Consider the following 15,498-nt stretch of genomic DNA (forward strand, 5'->3'; position numbering starts at 1 on the left):
AGCTGTTTGTGATGTGTGTTTTAGAAAGTTCATTTTACATGATATACAAAGAAAGTCTGAATTTCATATACACCAGTTTGAACAGTCTTCTTCAGGATACTGTTTCTCACTTGTGTACTTCAACTTAATGGTAAATGAAGGTTTGGGAATTGTCCAGAAGCAAGTGTGGACAGAGGAAAAATAGACCTTTCTGACACCTTGTGGCCGCACTGAGCACTACATGTGTGATTGGCCGGACCTACACTCCTGTATTTTTAGGGCTCTTCACACTACAAGGTGCTCTTCCTTTTTTCCCCTTTTTAGGAGAGAATCTATTCAAAATGAACAACAAGAAAAAAGCATGAAAATTCTCTGCGTACTGAAAATTTCAAGACTCTGCCTTTTGAAACTGTTTGTGTGTTTTATGTATTTGGTCCATACTACTAAGGAATTTAGAGAGTTCCCAGTAGTATGAGATTGACTGGCATATTTTTCCATAATGAATTGTGAGTAAAATCAGACATAAAAGCCTTGGAAATTAAGATGCAATGCAAATTTGTTTAAAGGAAAAACCTTAGACAAGTTAAGAAAGTTTTATAGAGCAAAGAATGATTCAAGAATTGGGCACATGGGGCGCAGTGGCTCGCTCCTGCAATCTCAGCACTTTGGGAGGCCGATGTGGGAGGATCATTTGAGGCCAGGAGTTTGACCAGCCTGGGCAACACAGTGAGACTACTGTCTCTACAAAAAAAAATACAAAAATTAGCCGGGCATAATGGTGCATGCCTGTGGCCCAGCTGAGGCAGGAGAATCACTTGAACTCAGGAGTTCAACGTTGCGGTGAGCTATGATCACATTACTGCACTGCAGCCTGGGCAGCAGAGAGAGACTCTTACCTCTAAAAGAAATAAGAGCTTGGGTGCGGTGGCTCACACCTGTAACCCGAGCACTTTGGGAGACTGAGGAGGGTGGATCAATTGAGGCCAGGAGTTCCAGACCAGCCTGGCCAGCAGGGCGAAACCCCATCTCTACTAAAAATACAAAAAATTAGCCACGTGTGGTGGTGCACATCTGTAATCTCAGCTACTCTGGCGTCTGAGACAGGAGAATCACTTGAACCCAGGAGGTAGAGGTTGCGGTGAGCCGAGATTGCACCGCTGCACGAAAGCCTGGGTGACAGAATCTGATTCTGTGTAAAAAAAAAAAAAAAAAAATAGGACAGGCTTCAGAACCAGAAAAGATTCTAAGCACTCTGTCCTGCAATGTGATCAGCCAATATTTATGGACAAAACAAAAGTGAGGTACAGGAATAATTTAATTGGTTGCAGCTTGTCATTTTGTCTTATTTGAATCAGCTGGTGACCTGTGATTGAAGATGGGCTTCTGTAACTGACTGAGACTCAGCTGTTTGTTACTGGAATACAAATACTCCTAAGTTAGGCATTTAGTTAGTTTTATGCTGTTAGGGTGTAGTTCCTCATGTCCTGACTGGAGTTTGGCGGCATCCTCAGGCCAAGTTTAGTTTAGTTTAAAAATTGGAACTCTTATTTGAGTTCTTGAAGTTTGTAGATGTGAACTACTACAAGTTCAGCTATAGTGAAACTTGGAGTAAATAATCAAGTCACAGTGCCAGAAAGTCATATTGATCAAGCAAGTCAAGTTTATTGGGCTTGATACACCTAGGAGAAAATGCCTCCTTGACAGAGTCTTAGTTGTGTCTCAAAAGTAGAGAAATTAGGAAATGGTGTTTATAGGATTTTAGGGCCTTGACTGGATCATTTTAAGGTAGGTCTTGGCAAGGCAGGTCCCTGTTTGGGTTTGGACAGTTACTACATTGTAGACATAAGGAGGGAAAGGGTTCTGAACCAAGTCTTGGTCAGTAAGCCGTTTAGTTGGTTCCCAGTGTTACCTTCCAGGAATCATATTCTAGATTGTATCTTACAGATGTATCCTGGAGAAGCAGCGAAGTCACTTTGGTCTCAATGTTGTTGAACACAGGGACAAAAATACTGGTTTTTATTTTCAAAAGTAAGTCCTGAATTAATTTACATGAAGCATTTGTTTGTTTCAGCTTTGCCCGAAGTTTTTACATACAAATTCTACTAGTCACACATGGCCATTCAGTGCAGTTGCTGAATTAATAGGTATGTAGTTTGACATTTCATGTACCATTTGTTGCTTGAAATTGTAGTTTTAAAAACCTGTTATTGAAAACTTGTGTACAGTGTCTTTTTGTAAAAAGTGTCTTGGCCAGGCACGTAAGGCTAGAAGTTGAAGACCAGTCTGTGCAACATAGTGAGATCCGGTCACTACAAAAATATTAAAAAAAAATAGCTGGGTAATGGTGGTGCATGCGTCTGGTCCCAGCTACTCAGGAGGCTGAGGTGGGAGGATCATTTGAGCCTGGGAAGTTGAGGCTGCAGTGAGCTATGATTGTGCCATCGCATTCCAGGCCAGCTTGGGCAGGCGACAGAGCAAGCGAAAAACAAATACCTCGAATGACAACATTAGTGGTAAAGATTACACAGCATAACAGCTCTTCATATGGATGTTAAATTAATCACTGTTCAGCCTTCTCTTTAATACTACTCAAGTATTTTGTAGTGTTTAGGATTTACTTGGCTAAGTTCCTAAATTGTTTATATTCTGATTATAAAAGTAAACAGATTTATGGGGAGTTTGTTTATTTTTAGACGAGGTCTCACCATGCTGTCCAGGCTGGTCTCAGACTCCTGGGCTCAGGCGATCCTCCCACCTCAGCCTCAGGAGTATCTGGGATTACAAGTGTGCATCACAGTGACTGGCATAATTATGTTTCTTAGTAGCACAAAAGTGTGTTATACATACAGCATGGATTCATTTTTCTGGTATCAGTAGGAGGATTAGTATTGTGTTAGATTTGTGATAAATTCTTGTTTTCTCTAATAAATGGGAAGTTTAAGGTTTAGGATTGTATTTTAACAGCATTTCAGTGAATATGAGAAAGAGGCATGGTTGCAGTCAGATTTGCATTTATGGGCTGTGATTTTTCTTCTTGGGAAAAATTCATGCATTGTTCACACCTGTAATCCCAACACTTTGGGAGAGAGAAGCAGAAGGGTCACTTGAGCCCAGGAGTTTCCCACCCTGAGAAATATAGTGGGACCCCATCTCTACAAAAAATATAAATATTAGTCAGGGTGGTGGTGCACACCTGTAGTGCCAGTTACTCGGGAGTCTGAGGTGGGAAGATCACTTGAGCCAAGGAAGTCAAGACTGCAGCAGAGTGAGTCTTACTCCAGCCTGGGGAACAGTGAGACCCTGTCTCAAAAAAAAAGGGAAGAGAAAAAGAAAAGAAAAATTTATGCACATAAACATAAGCCTGGTTGAAAAATTTAGGTCTCTGGGGCCGGGCTCAGTGGCTGAATCCTGTAATCTGAGTACTTTGGGAGGCCGAGGCAGGTGGATCACGAGGTCAAGAGATCGAGACCATCCTGGTCAACATGGTGAAACCCCGTCTCTACTAAAAAAAAAAAAAAATACAAAAAATTAGCTGGGCATGGTGGCACGTACCTGTAATCCCAGTTACTCAGGAGGCTGAGGCAGGAGAATTGCCTGAACCCAGGAGGCGGAGGTTGCGGTGAGCCGAGATCGCGCCACTGCACTCCAGCCTGGGTAACAAAAGCGAAACTCGGTCTCAAAAAAAAAAAGGAAAATTTAGGTCTCTGTTTAAGAAACAGATAATAAAGGGATATTGTATTTTTAGGTATTCTTAGTTATATTTTAGAATCTTTATCAATGAAGAGGTTCTATCTTAGATGGAAGAAAAGAAGGAAGAAGGAAATTTTTTTTTTTTTTTGAGACAGAGTCTCACTGTGTCACCCAGGCTGGAGTACAGTGGTGCAGTCTTGGCTCACTGCAAACACTGCCTCCCGTGCTCGAGGGATTCTCCCATCTCAGCCTCCGAAGTAGCTGGGACTTGAGTGTGTGCCATGATGCCCAGCTGATTTCTGTATTTTTAGTAGTGACGGAGATTTACCATGTTGGCCAGACTGGTCTTGAGCTCTTGACCTCAGGTGATCTGCCCACCTCGGCCTCCCAAAGTGCTGGGATTACAGGCACAAGTCACCATGCCCAGCATCTCTCTCTTAATCATCTCTGCAGTGTAGTGATTTTTCTTCATTTGTACTTTGGTTTGCTGGGTATCAGTCTTGCCATCTGTTTAACATGAAGGTGTTAATTCTGTAATAGTCAATTAATATATACTAGGATATAGTTTATTTTCATGTTTTTAAATCTTAAGAGTTCCTGAAAATTGCAGCTTTTAAAGTTGTCTTAAACATAGTCTTCTATTGCTTCTTATAGGATTGTTCTGAACTAATTAATTACTCTTTTTCAAAGTGCAAAATCAGATTTTTTTCAAACTTGTGTTTCCCAGATAATGCTTATGATCCTGATGTGAATGCTAAACAAATATGGATTGACAAAACAGTGATAAATGACCATATCTGCTTGACATTCACTGACAATGGGAATGGTATGACTTCTGATAAATTGCATAAAATGCTAAGGTAGGTAAAATGTGCCACACTTCTTAAAATTGTTACTTTTACTTAAAGGGTTTCCCGTGCCATACTTATTATTCTTGGTTTTTGTTTTTTGAAGTGAAATGCTGTACACGTAGTGTGAGCTGTTCTCTAAGAGTCTTCCCGTGATTCTCCTCTACTGGTGGATGATGAGTCAGTCCTCACCATCCTCATCACCTACCCCACCCTATCTCCAAATCCCTAAAAGTCCACCATTTATTTAGAGTTGTAGTATACTGATATCAATTACTGATACTTTAGTGTACATTAGGTTTAACCAGTATTTCTTTTTTTTTTTTCATTTTTTGAGACGGAGTTTCGCTCTTGTTATCCAGGCTGGAGTGCAATGGCGCGATCTCGGCTCACCGCAACCTCCGCCTCCTGGGTTCAGGCAATTCTCCTGCCTCAGCCTCCTGAGTGGCTGGGATTACAGGCATGCACCACCGTGCCCAGCTAATTTTTTGTAATTTTAGTAGAGATGGGGTTTCACCATATTGACCAGGATGGTCTCGATCTGTTGACCTCGTGATCCACCTGCCTCGGCCTCCCAAAGTGCTGGGATTACAGGCTTGAGCCACCACGCCCGGCCCCTAACCAGTATTTATAATAAAACTTACCACTTTGTTGGGAGTAACTTTTAGAGGAAGAGATTCATGGGGTGAAATCTCACAGTCCCGGGAGCATGGCTTTTACTCAGCTATTTAGTCAGGGTGTGCCAGTGATGAGTTTCCCTGTTAGTACTTGCAGTCCTTTCTCTCCCCTGTGACATAGATTTGGTTTCCTTCATTGCAGAGCTGGGAAAACATGTCACAATAGATTAAAAGTAATCTGCCTAATATGTAAAAAATAAAACAACAGAAAAGTAATGTGCCCAAGATTATACAGCTAGGAATGATGAGACCAGCATTTGAACCCAGGCTGTTTACTTGGTATTACTTACTGAATTAAGAAAAAATATAGATATAGGTATTGTTTTAAAAAATCTTTCTTTTCTTCTTAGCTTTGGTTTCAGTGACAAAGTCACCATGAATGGTCATGTCCCCGTTGGATTATATGGGAATGGCTTCAAGTCGGGTTCCATGCGTCTGGGTAAAGATGCCATTGTTTTTACCAAAAATGGAGAAAGCATGAGCGTGGGCTTTTTGTCTCAGACCTACTTGGAAGTCATAAAAGCAGAGCATGTTGTTGTTCCAATAGTGGCATTCAACAAACACCATATCCTTTTTGTTGTGAAATAGAAGCTGTGGAGAAACTGGAGCAATAATTCCAAAACAATCTATGTTTTTGCCTTCCTCCAAATTATTCTCTTGGAGTAACACCTATTTCATTTCTTACCTCTGTCCGCTGCGTTTACCCTACACCTGAGGCTAAGGGTTTGTCCCTTTCTCTTCTCTGTTGGACTCCTACTATGGAAATCCTCAACATTTTATGTTAAACTTCCCATAGCTCTTCTGTTCAGGCTTATTGTGGACTAATAAGACTTTGTAGTCTGGCTTGAAAATTTGACTAGTGACCATGAAAAGCAAGATAACTTTAGGAAAATGCTTTCTGTATGAACACATTGAAATATTGGAAAGTATTAAATTAAGAATAATTTGCTCATTTTTTATTCTTCTTGGTGTTTGTTTGAAATCAAACTGCTGGGCCGGGCGCAGTGGCTCAAGCCTGCAATCACAGCACTTTGGGAGGCCTAGGCGGGTGGATCACGAGGTCAAAAGATCGAGACCATCCTGGTCAACATTGTGAAACCCTGTCTCTACTAAAAATACAAAAAATTAGCTGGGCATGGTGGCACGTGCCTGTAATCCCAGCTACTCAGGAGGCTGAGGCAGGAGAATTGCCTGAACCCAGGAGGCGGAGGTTGCGGTGAGCCGAGATCGCACCATTGCACTCCAGCCTGGGTAACGAGAGCGAAACTCCGTCTGAAAAAAAAAAAAAAAAAAAAAAGAAATCAAACTGCCATATTAAAACTTACAAAATAGACTGAGCTCGGTTACTGATGCCTGAAATTCCACTGCTTTGGGAGGCCAAAGCAGGAGGATTGCTTGAGCCCAGAATTTTGAGACCAGCCCAAGCAACATAGGGAGACCCTGTTTCTACAAAAAATTGAAAACTTAGCTGGTCATGGGGGTGGGTGTCTGTGGTCCCTGTTAGGCTGCAGTTAGCCCTGATCATGTTACTGCACTCTAGTCTGAGCAATAGTGAGACCCTATGTCAAAAAAAAAAAAGAAAAAAAAAAAAAAACCTTAGAAAATTATTTATAAATAGTTTTTCTGTTATTTAAGTTTACAGAGTTGGTTTTCATATTGTAATTGTGAAAAATATGTCGGCAGTCTGAGTCTTTAACTTAGGATATACGACAGATGATTAATTTGGCAGAATCAAAAGCCAGCCTTGCTGCAATTCTGGAACATTCTCTGTTTTCTACGGAACAGAAGTTAATGGCAGAACTTGACGCTATTATGGGCAAGAAGGGGACGAGGATCATCATTTGGAATCTTAGAAGGTAAATGTGGACAGCTAGATGTGGACCATTTGGGAAGGAAAGTGCATGTGCAGGGTGCTTTCATGACATTCATTTCTGTTACACACAGTAGAAATACATGGAAAGGTACTCATTCTTGGGTGTACTGATTTGTCTTTGTTCAGGATATGTTATAGAGGCCATTTTGGCTTCAATTTGTGATATTTTCATATTGCTAAAAAAAATTTCTGTTCCTGCCATTCATTCTCCGTTAGTACTCTATTCTCTCTCATTCCATCCTCTCTTGTCAAAAAAAATGAAAAAAATCAGTGAGAAGACAAATTTAGGAGGATAAGTCTTTCTCCATTGTGTCTATTATTTAAAGCTAAAAGTGATGTAGAACCTGATGAGAAAAGTAATATAGGTGAGATTTTTGTGTTGTTAAAGTTTATAGTCCTTTATCTTTGTGAGGATAAAATCCTTTGCAAATAAATTTTAAAATTTAAGATTAATGTCTAATATTGAAAGATCTAAGACATACTGCGTCACAGATAAAGCACAGGTACTGATAAGCCTGAAGAACTAAAAAAGCTTGTGCTGTTCAGATACCTGAATTCATTTTCTTGCTTTCACTTCCCTACCCCTCCTCCTGGAGGATTTTTTTCTATTAAGCTTTTTGAGATAACTGTAGATTTATGTGTAGTTGTAAGAAATAACATAGAGGTTTCATGTATACTTTATCCATTTTCCCCCAGTGGTAACATCTAACAAAACTATAGTACAGTAGTACTGTTGATATTGACAGGATTTTGACATTGATGTAGTCAAGATGCAGGACGCCTTAGTCATCGCAGGAATCCCTCATATTGCCCTTTTATAGCCATACCCACTTCCCTCATAACCCCCACTCCCTTCTTAATCCTTGGCAACCTCTCATCTTTTCTCCATTTCTATTAATTTTGCCATGTTAAGAATGTTACATTAACAACATTGAAACCTTTTGGGATTGGCTTTTTTCACTTAGCGTAATTCTTTGGGGTTTTCTAGGTTCTTGTATGTATAGTTTGTACCTTTTTCTCTTTTTATTTTTTTGAGATGGAGTTTCACTCTTTCCTCCAGGCTGTAGTAAAGTGGCTTGATCTCAGCTCACTGCAACTTCCGCCTGCCAGGTTCAAGCAATTCTCCTGCCTCAGCTTCCTGAGTAGCTGGGACTACAGGGGTGTGCCACCACACCTGGCTAATTTTTGTATTTTTAGTAGAGACGGGGTTTTGCTATATTGGCCAGATAGGTCTCGAACTCCTGTCCTCAGGTGATCACCTGCCTCAGCCTCTCAAAGTGCTAGAATTACAGGTGTGAGCCATGCGCCCGGCCAGTTTGAACCTTTTTCTTGTTGAGTAGTATCTCATTGTATGTATGGAACGCAGTGTGTTTACCTGTTCAAGACATACGGGTTTATAGTTTTGGGATATTACAAATAAAGCTATAAACATTTGTATACACGGTTTTGTTTGAATATAGTCTTCGTTTTTCTGAAATAAATATTCAGACCTATAATTGCTGTATCATATAGTACTTGCATTTTATTTTCTAAGAAATGCCAGACTGTTTTCCTACCAGCAAGGTATGAGTCATAGAGTTCTCTACATCTTCCAGGATCCATTTTCTTTCTTTTTCTCTTGCCTTTGCACCCCAAACCCCCACTGACATGCACCACGTATCTGTTTATTTATTTGCTTACCTTTTAAATGACTTACAGTGCTTGCTTGTAAGTGATAACTTACAGTTATCTTGCCGTGAGGTTCAATTTTGGTTCTTTCTAAAAATTATTTCTGCAGCTACAAAAATGCAACGGAGTTTGATTTTGAAAAGGATAAATATGATATCAGAATTCCTGAGGATTTAGATGAGACAACAGGGAAGAAAGGATACAAGAAGCAGGAAAGGCTGGACCAGATTGCCCCTGAGAGTGACTACTCCCTGAGGGTATGTATTCTGCTCTTTGTGGAAATGAGAAAATCATTGAGTCATGGTGGTATTAGGAGAGAGCTCATGTTACCTATTTGTGATATGAAGGCTGCCAGTGCTCAGAGAATGAAAGTATCTCAGACATAACCAGCTTAGTTAAACTTTTCATTAGCACATTGGTTGATTTATTTGCTTAGAAATCCTTTTTAAATTATGAAGTCGTCAGGTCTAACAATGCTTGTAGTTTTTACTATATGCTGACATCATCATATTAGAATCAGTATATTATTATTAGATTAATCAGTATATAGTGGTCAGACTCCTTCAACCAAAAAACACCAAATTCAAAGTCTCATTAAAATTTTAACGTATTCTAGAATACATACCTTAATTGTCCTTCTAAAGCAATAAATTATAGACTACAGATAGATAATGTACATTAATATGCTTTTTTGATAAATGCCTCTAGGATTTTCCCTTTAGAAATGAGGTTTTTGTTTTTTTGTTTTTCTTTTTGCAGATTACGTTTTTGGGTCTCACTCTCTTACCCAGGCTGGAGTGCAGTGGTGTGATCTCGGCTCACTGTAGCCTCTGTCTCCTGGCCCCAAGCAGTCCTCCCACCTCAGCCTCCTGAGTAGCTGGGACTACAGACATGTGCCATCAAACCCGGCTAATTTTTTATATTTTTGGTAGAGTTGGGGTTTTGCCGTGTCCAGGTTGGTCTTGACTCCTGGTCTCAAGTGATCCACCTGCCTTGGCCTCCCAAAGTGCTGGGATTACAGGTGTAAGCCACCACACCTGGCCAAAATGAGTATCTGTTTAAGATTGAAGAAATTGGCCTGGTGTGGTGGCTCATGCCTGTAATCCCAGCACTTTTCGAGGCAGAGATGGGTGGATCACCGGGGCCAGGAGTTTGAGACCAGCCAGGCCAACATGGTGAAACCCTTTTTCTAAAAATACAAAAATTAGCTGGGCACGGTGGTGGGTACCTGTAATCCCAGCTACTTGGGAGGCTGAAGCAGGAGAATCACTTGAACCCGGGAGGCAGAAGTTACGGTGAGCTGAGACTGTGCCGTTGCATGCCAGCCTAGGCAACAAGAGTGAAACTCCATCTCAGAAAGAAAAAGTGAAGATTGAAGAAATTAATATCTTGATATAACAATGTCAGTAAATTAAGGTTGGCATGATCTTGGCTCACCACAACCTCTCAGGTGCAAGTGATTCTCCTGCCTCAGCCTCCCATGTTGCTGGAATTACAGGCATGTGCCACCATGCCTGGCTAATTTAGTATTTTTAGTAGAGATGGGGTTTCTCCATGTTGGTCAGGTTTGTCTCAAACTCCTGACCTTATGTGATCCACTTGATTCAGCCTCCCAAAGTACTGGTATTATTGGTGTGAGTCACTGTGCCTGGCCAATGTCAAATTTTTTAGTCACTTTGATAAGACATGTGATACTTTTTGTTCTATTTATTTTTTTTCTTTTTCTTTTGAGACAGAGTCTCGCTTTGTTGCCCAGGCTGCTGGAGTACAGTGGCATGATCTTGGGTCACCACAACCTTTGCCTCCTGGGTTAAAGTGATTCTTCTGCTTCATCCTCCCAAGTAGCTGGAACTATAGGCACACGCCACCATGCCCGGCTAATTTTTTGTATTTTTAGTAGAGACGGGGTTTCACCATGTTGACCAGGATGATCTCGATCTCTTGACCTTGTGATCCACCCGCCTTGGCCTCCCAAAGTGCTGGGATGCTTTATTTCTTGTGTTAAAATTATTCTCTAACCCCAGCCTATGGATTTATTAGACATTTACAGATTAAACATGTAATTTTTGCTAAATTCTTAGCAATTATAGTGGCAGATATTTACTATTCGTTGACGTTTCCTAAAGTGTTTGTAGTGTATGTCCTATTATTTCATACTTGAGTATATCATACTCAAGTATGAAACAGGTTCAGAGGCAGCCAGAGAAGATGGTATGGGTTTAGTACTCTACAAAATATGTTTTTTAAATGACACAAAGCACCACTTTTTTTGAAATCAAGAGTCCGGAAAAGTAATAGAAAATTTCAAAGTTTTAGTTTTGTGTTGAAACTTTTTTTTTTGTTTGAGATGGGGGTCTCCCTCTGTTGCCCATGCTGGAGTGCAGTGGCATGATCTTGGCTCACTGCAGCTTCCACCTCCGTACTTGACAGAAAAATCAGAAAATGCACCTTTTTTTACATATATACATTTTTAAAAATTAAAATGTGATCATACCATGTGTGCTGTTTTGTAATTTTTCATACTCTGTAATATTAAGTGTTTCAGCATCTATATCAGTTGATTGTACTTTGCAAGTCATTTTTCCTGGCTGCAGTGCATTGAGCTTAATTTTAATGAAAAATAGAATAACATACAACTTTATAGTCTGTTTTATCGAAGAGTTAATTTGTCTTTTATCAAGTTAAGAGGAGAGTGTTTATGTAAATCCACGTCTAAGTAGTGATGCACAAACCTGTAGATACTAACTTTTTTTTTTTTTGGAGATGGAGTCTCAGGCTGGAGTGCAGTGGTACAATCATGGCTCACTGCAACCTTTGCCACCCGGGTTCAAGCAATTCTCCTGCCTCAGCCTCCCGAGTAGCTGGGACTACAGGCGTGCGCTATCACATCCAGCTAATTTTTGTATTTTTAGCAAAGACAGAGTTTCACCATATTGGCTAGGCTGGTCTGGAACTCCAGACCTTGTGATCCGCCTGCCATGGCCTTCCAAAGTACTGGGATTACAGGCGTGAGCCACCATGCCCGGTCGATACTAACTTCTTACGTTACTTTGCAGGCTTATTGCAGTATATTGTATCTAAAGCCGAGAATGCAGATCATTCTACGTGGACAGAAAGTGAAGACACAGCTGGTTTCGAAGAGTCTTGCCTACATTGAACGTGATGTTTATCGACCAAAATTTTTAGTATCCTTTTCCTTTTTATGATTCCTTATAGAGCATATATTAATCAGGTGTATTCTCCTTTGCCCCTTTCCCCTTCTATGTGGATAGGGGTTCTAGTCTTCTCTAGCTTTGCCCTCTTTGTGTACTTTTAGACCTACTAAAGAATGAAATAGAAAGGATGATTTGAACTGAGCAAAGTGTTAGGTTCAAAATTTACCTTAATATTTTAAGTCTAAAACAGTGAGAATTACCTTTGGATTCAACTGCAGAAATAAAGATCATTATGGGATAATGATGTATCACAGAAATAGACTCATCAAAGCTTATGAAAAAGTTGGATGTCAGTTAAGGGTAAGCTTTATTTTTTATTTGAAAAGAAAATGTCTATTTTCCACAAAAATTAGGATAATATATGCTATTGGGTCAAATGTTAAATAATTTTATCGTACCTTTTGCCTATGACTTTTCAATGTCAGTTTTATAAAAATAACATTAGTATGGTATTTAAATTATATTTTCTTTTCCTTTTTCTTTTTTTTTTTCTTTGAGACAGAATCTCACTCTTTTTTCAGGCTGGAGTGCAGTGGCACAATATCAACTCAATTCACTGCAACCTCTGCCTCCTGGGTTCAAGTGCTTCTCCTGCCTCAGCCTCCCAACTAGCTAGGACTACAGGCACATTCCACCATGCCTGGCTAATTGTTTTGTATTTTTAGTAGAGATAAGTTTCAACACGTTGGCCAGGCTGGTCTCAAACTTGTGACCTCAGGTGATCCACCTGCCTTGGCTTCCCAAAGTGTTGGATTACAGGCGTGAACCACCATGCCCAGCTTTATTTATTTTTACTTTTTGAGAGGGCTGTGTGTCTGGCTGGAGTGCTGAGGTGCAATTTTGGCTCACTGCAACCTCTGTCTCCCAGGTTCAAGTGATCTCACATCTTAGCCTCCTGCATAGCTGGGACCACAGATGTGCACCAGCACACCTGGCTGTTATATTAATTTCTTTCTTTTCTTTTTTTTCTGGAGATGGAGCCTCACTCTCTTGCCCAGGCTGGAGTGGAGTGCAGTGGTGTGATCTCAGCTCACTGCAACCTTTGCCTCCCCGGTTCTAGCGATTCTCATGTCTCAGCCTCCCAAGTAGCCGGGGTTACTGGTGTGTGCCACCGCGCCTGACTAGTTTTTGTATTTTTAGTAGAGATGGGGTTTCACCATGTTGACCAGGCTGGTCTGAAACTCCTGACCTGAAGTCATCTGCCTGCCTCTGCCTCTTAACGTGCTTGGATTACAGGTGTGAGCCAGTGTGCCTAGCCCATTAATTTCTTATTTGATCCTGAACAGTCCTGTGAGGTAGGGACAGAATATTTCTTTTATCTCTATTTTATGCATAAGGAAGTTGGGGACCAGACACAGTGGCTTGTCCTATAATCCTAGTACTTTGTGTGGCTGAGGTGGGAGGCTCACTTGAACCCAGGACTTCAAGATCATCTTGGGCAACATATCAAGTCTCTGTCTCAGCTGGGTACGGTGGCTCACACCTGTAATCCCAGCATGTTGAGAGGTCAAGGCAGGTGGACTGCTTGAGCCTGGGAGTTCAAGACCAGCCTGGGCATTGGGGCAAAACGTCTGTACAAAAAAAACTCTAAAAATTAGTTAGGCCTGATGGTGCATGCCTGTGGTCCCAGCTACTCGGGAGGTTGAGGTGGGAGGATTGCTGGAGTCCAAGAAGTAGAAGCTATAATAAGCCAAGATTGTGACACTGCTTTTCAGTCGAGGCAGCAGAGTGAGACACTATTTCCAAAAAAAAAATCACTGTCTCTACAAAATGACAAAAATAATTAGCCAGTTGTGGTTGTACATCCCTGTAGTCCCAGTTATTTAGGAGGTTGAGGTGGGAGAGTGCTTGAGCCCTGGAGTTTGAAGCTAAAGTGAGCTATGATTTTGTCCTTGCACCCCAGCCTGGGCAGCAGAGTGAGACCCTGTCTCTTAAAAATAGGGAAATTGGGACTAATAATAAATAGATGAAGCAACTTACCTAAGGCGTAACAGTGTGGATCTCAGACACAAACACATTTGAGTGCATTTGGATATGGATCCATTGCATATTTCTAAGATTTTGGTGGTAATTCTTTATCTTACTTTATTCTAAGTTTTTTGTAGAATGATACTGGCTCTACACCATATAACACTGTGGATTCACCTTGAATATTAACAGGGGTTCTGACTCTGCTTTACTTACTTTACATGGCAAGAGCCCAAATACAGCATATTTGCAAAAGTAAATGAACTTTATGTCTACCATGGAATGTAAATTTTTTTTTCTTTTATCAGTTATTAATCTGACTTAAACAAGATACATACATGGCCCATTTTCCCAGCCTAGTTAAATTGGCATGGTGTGTATTTCCTAGTTAAGCTCAACCTTGTAAAAATAGGCTGTTACAGCTAAATAATAATATTCGTCTTTAGCAGATGGTGAACTGGGCCTAGTATTTGCATTCTGTGAATTTAGTAAAATGCCCATTGTGATTTGCGGTGCTGGGTGCTCAGCATAAAATGTTAATAAAATACAGAGCATGTCCTCAAAGCTCAGTTTTGTGAGGGGACTGTGGAACATCCTTGGAAGCATCAGCAAAGGCTTCTTTTTCTGTGTGTTGAGTTGAGTCTCAGCTGACTTCATTGTCTGAGTCAACATTGACTGCAAAGTCTGGAAGGGCTTTCCAGGTAGGGAAAACATGTGAAAAGGCAGAGAAAGAGGTTTCTGAGAGTATGACATCATAAAGGGAGTAATTTACTGTGGCTGGACCATATTTTAAGTGGAGAACAGAGGAATGAGAGAGGCACAATGATAAGGCTAGACGGAAGATGGATAAGAACCACAAATTAAAGGATCTTGTTATTACCGTAGTCTGAAATGGTGAACCTGATGGATTTTGATAGAGCAGAATTAGGATTGGTTGTATGGTTTGGTCCATAGTTGTGTTCGTAAAAATTGTCATTTTATGAGTTACATGTTATTTTATTTTTTCTTCATAGGCTAAGAAATACAGCTACAATCATGAATATACTTGTTAATCTCATGTAGATAATCAGAAGATGAATCATATTCTTGGAGTTCAACATTTTAGCTAGTAGATTTAAAAAACCAACCTAGGTTTTTATTTCCTCATCTTTAGTAACTGGATGTGTAATTTTGGGTAAATGACTTTAACTTTTATCTTGCAAACTTACGGAATATTGCCTTTCAGAGTCTTTGCTAGTCGCTACACTATCTGGATGAATTATTTGTGGTTTCTGTTCTCTAAGAAATTGTATCCTAGACCAGGTACGGTGGCTCATGCCTGTAATCCCAACATTTTGGGAGGCCAAGGCAGGTGGATCATGAGATCAGGAGATCAAGACCATCCTGACCAGCATGGTGAAACCCCGTTTCTACTAAAATGCAAAAAATTAGCTGGGCATGGTGCCGTGCGCTTGTAGTCCCAGCTACTCAGGAGGCTGAGGCAGGGGAATTGCTTGAACCTAGGAGGTGGAGGTTGCAATGAGCCAAGATCACGTCACTGCACTCCATCCTGGTGACAGAGTAAGAAAAACTCGTCTCAA

General features: G+C 40.6%; 1 protein-coding gene across 3 annotated transcripts in view; it reads left to right on the forward strand.

Annotated features, from left to right (window-relative positions):
* MORC3 (MORC family CW-type zinc finger 3) overlaps window positions 1–15,498 on the forward strand; it is a 54,409-nt gene that overhangs the window by 10,640 nt on the left and 28,271 nt on the right. For 2 of the 3 annotated variants that reach the window (XM_054249123.2, XM_054249126.2), the window contains exons 2-8: window positions 2,051–2,123; window positions 4,397–4,529; window positions 5,545–5,758; window positions 6,902–7,050; window positions 8,845–8,992; window positions 11,792–11,920; window positions 12,131–12,250. In XM_054249123.2, the coding sequence (XP_054105098.1) occupies window positions 2,051–2,123; window positions 4,397–4,529; window positions 5,545–5,758; window positions 6,902–7,050; window positions 8,845–8,992; window positions 11,792–11,920; window positions 12,131–12,250 (966 nt within the window). The remainder of the gene's footprint in view (window positions 1–2,050; window positions 2,124–4,396; window positions 4,530–5,544; window positions 5,759–6,901; window positions 7,051–8,844; window positions 8,993–11,791; window positions 11,921–12,130; window positions 12,251–15,498) is intronic. The other variant, XM_054249124.2, reaches the window with a different exon arrangement.

The sequence above is a fragment of the Callithrix jacchus genome, chromosome 21 (assembly GCF_049354715.1).
Source record: "Callithrix jacchus isolate 240 chromosome 21, calJac240_pri, whole genome shotgun sequence".
NCBI classification, from domain to species: Eukaryota; Metazoa; Chordata; class Mammalia; order Primates; family Cebidae; genus Callithrix; species Callithrix jacchus.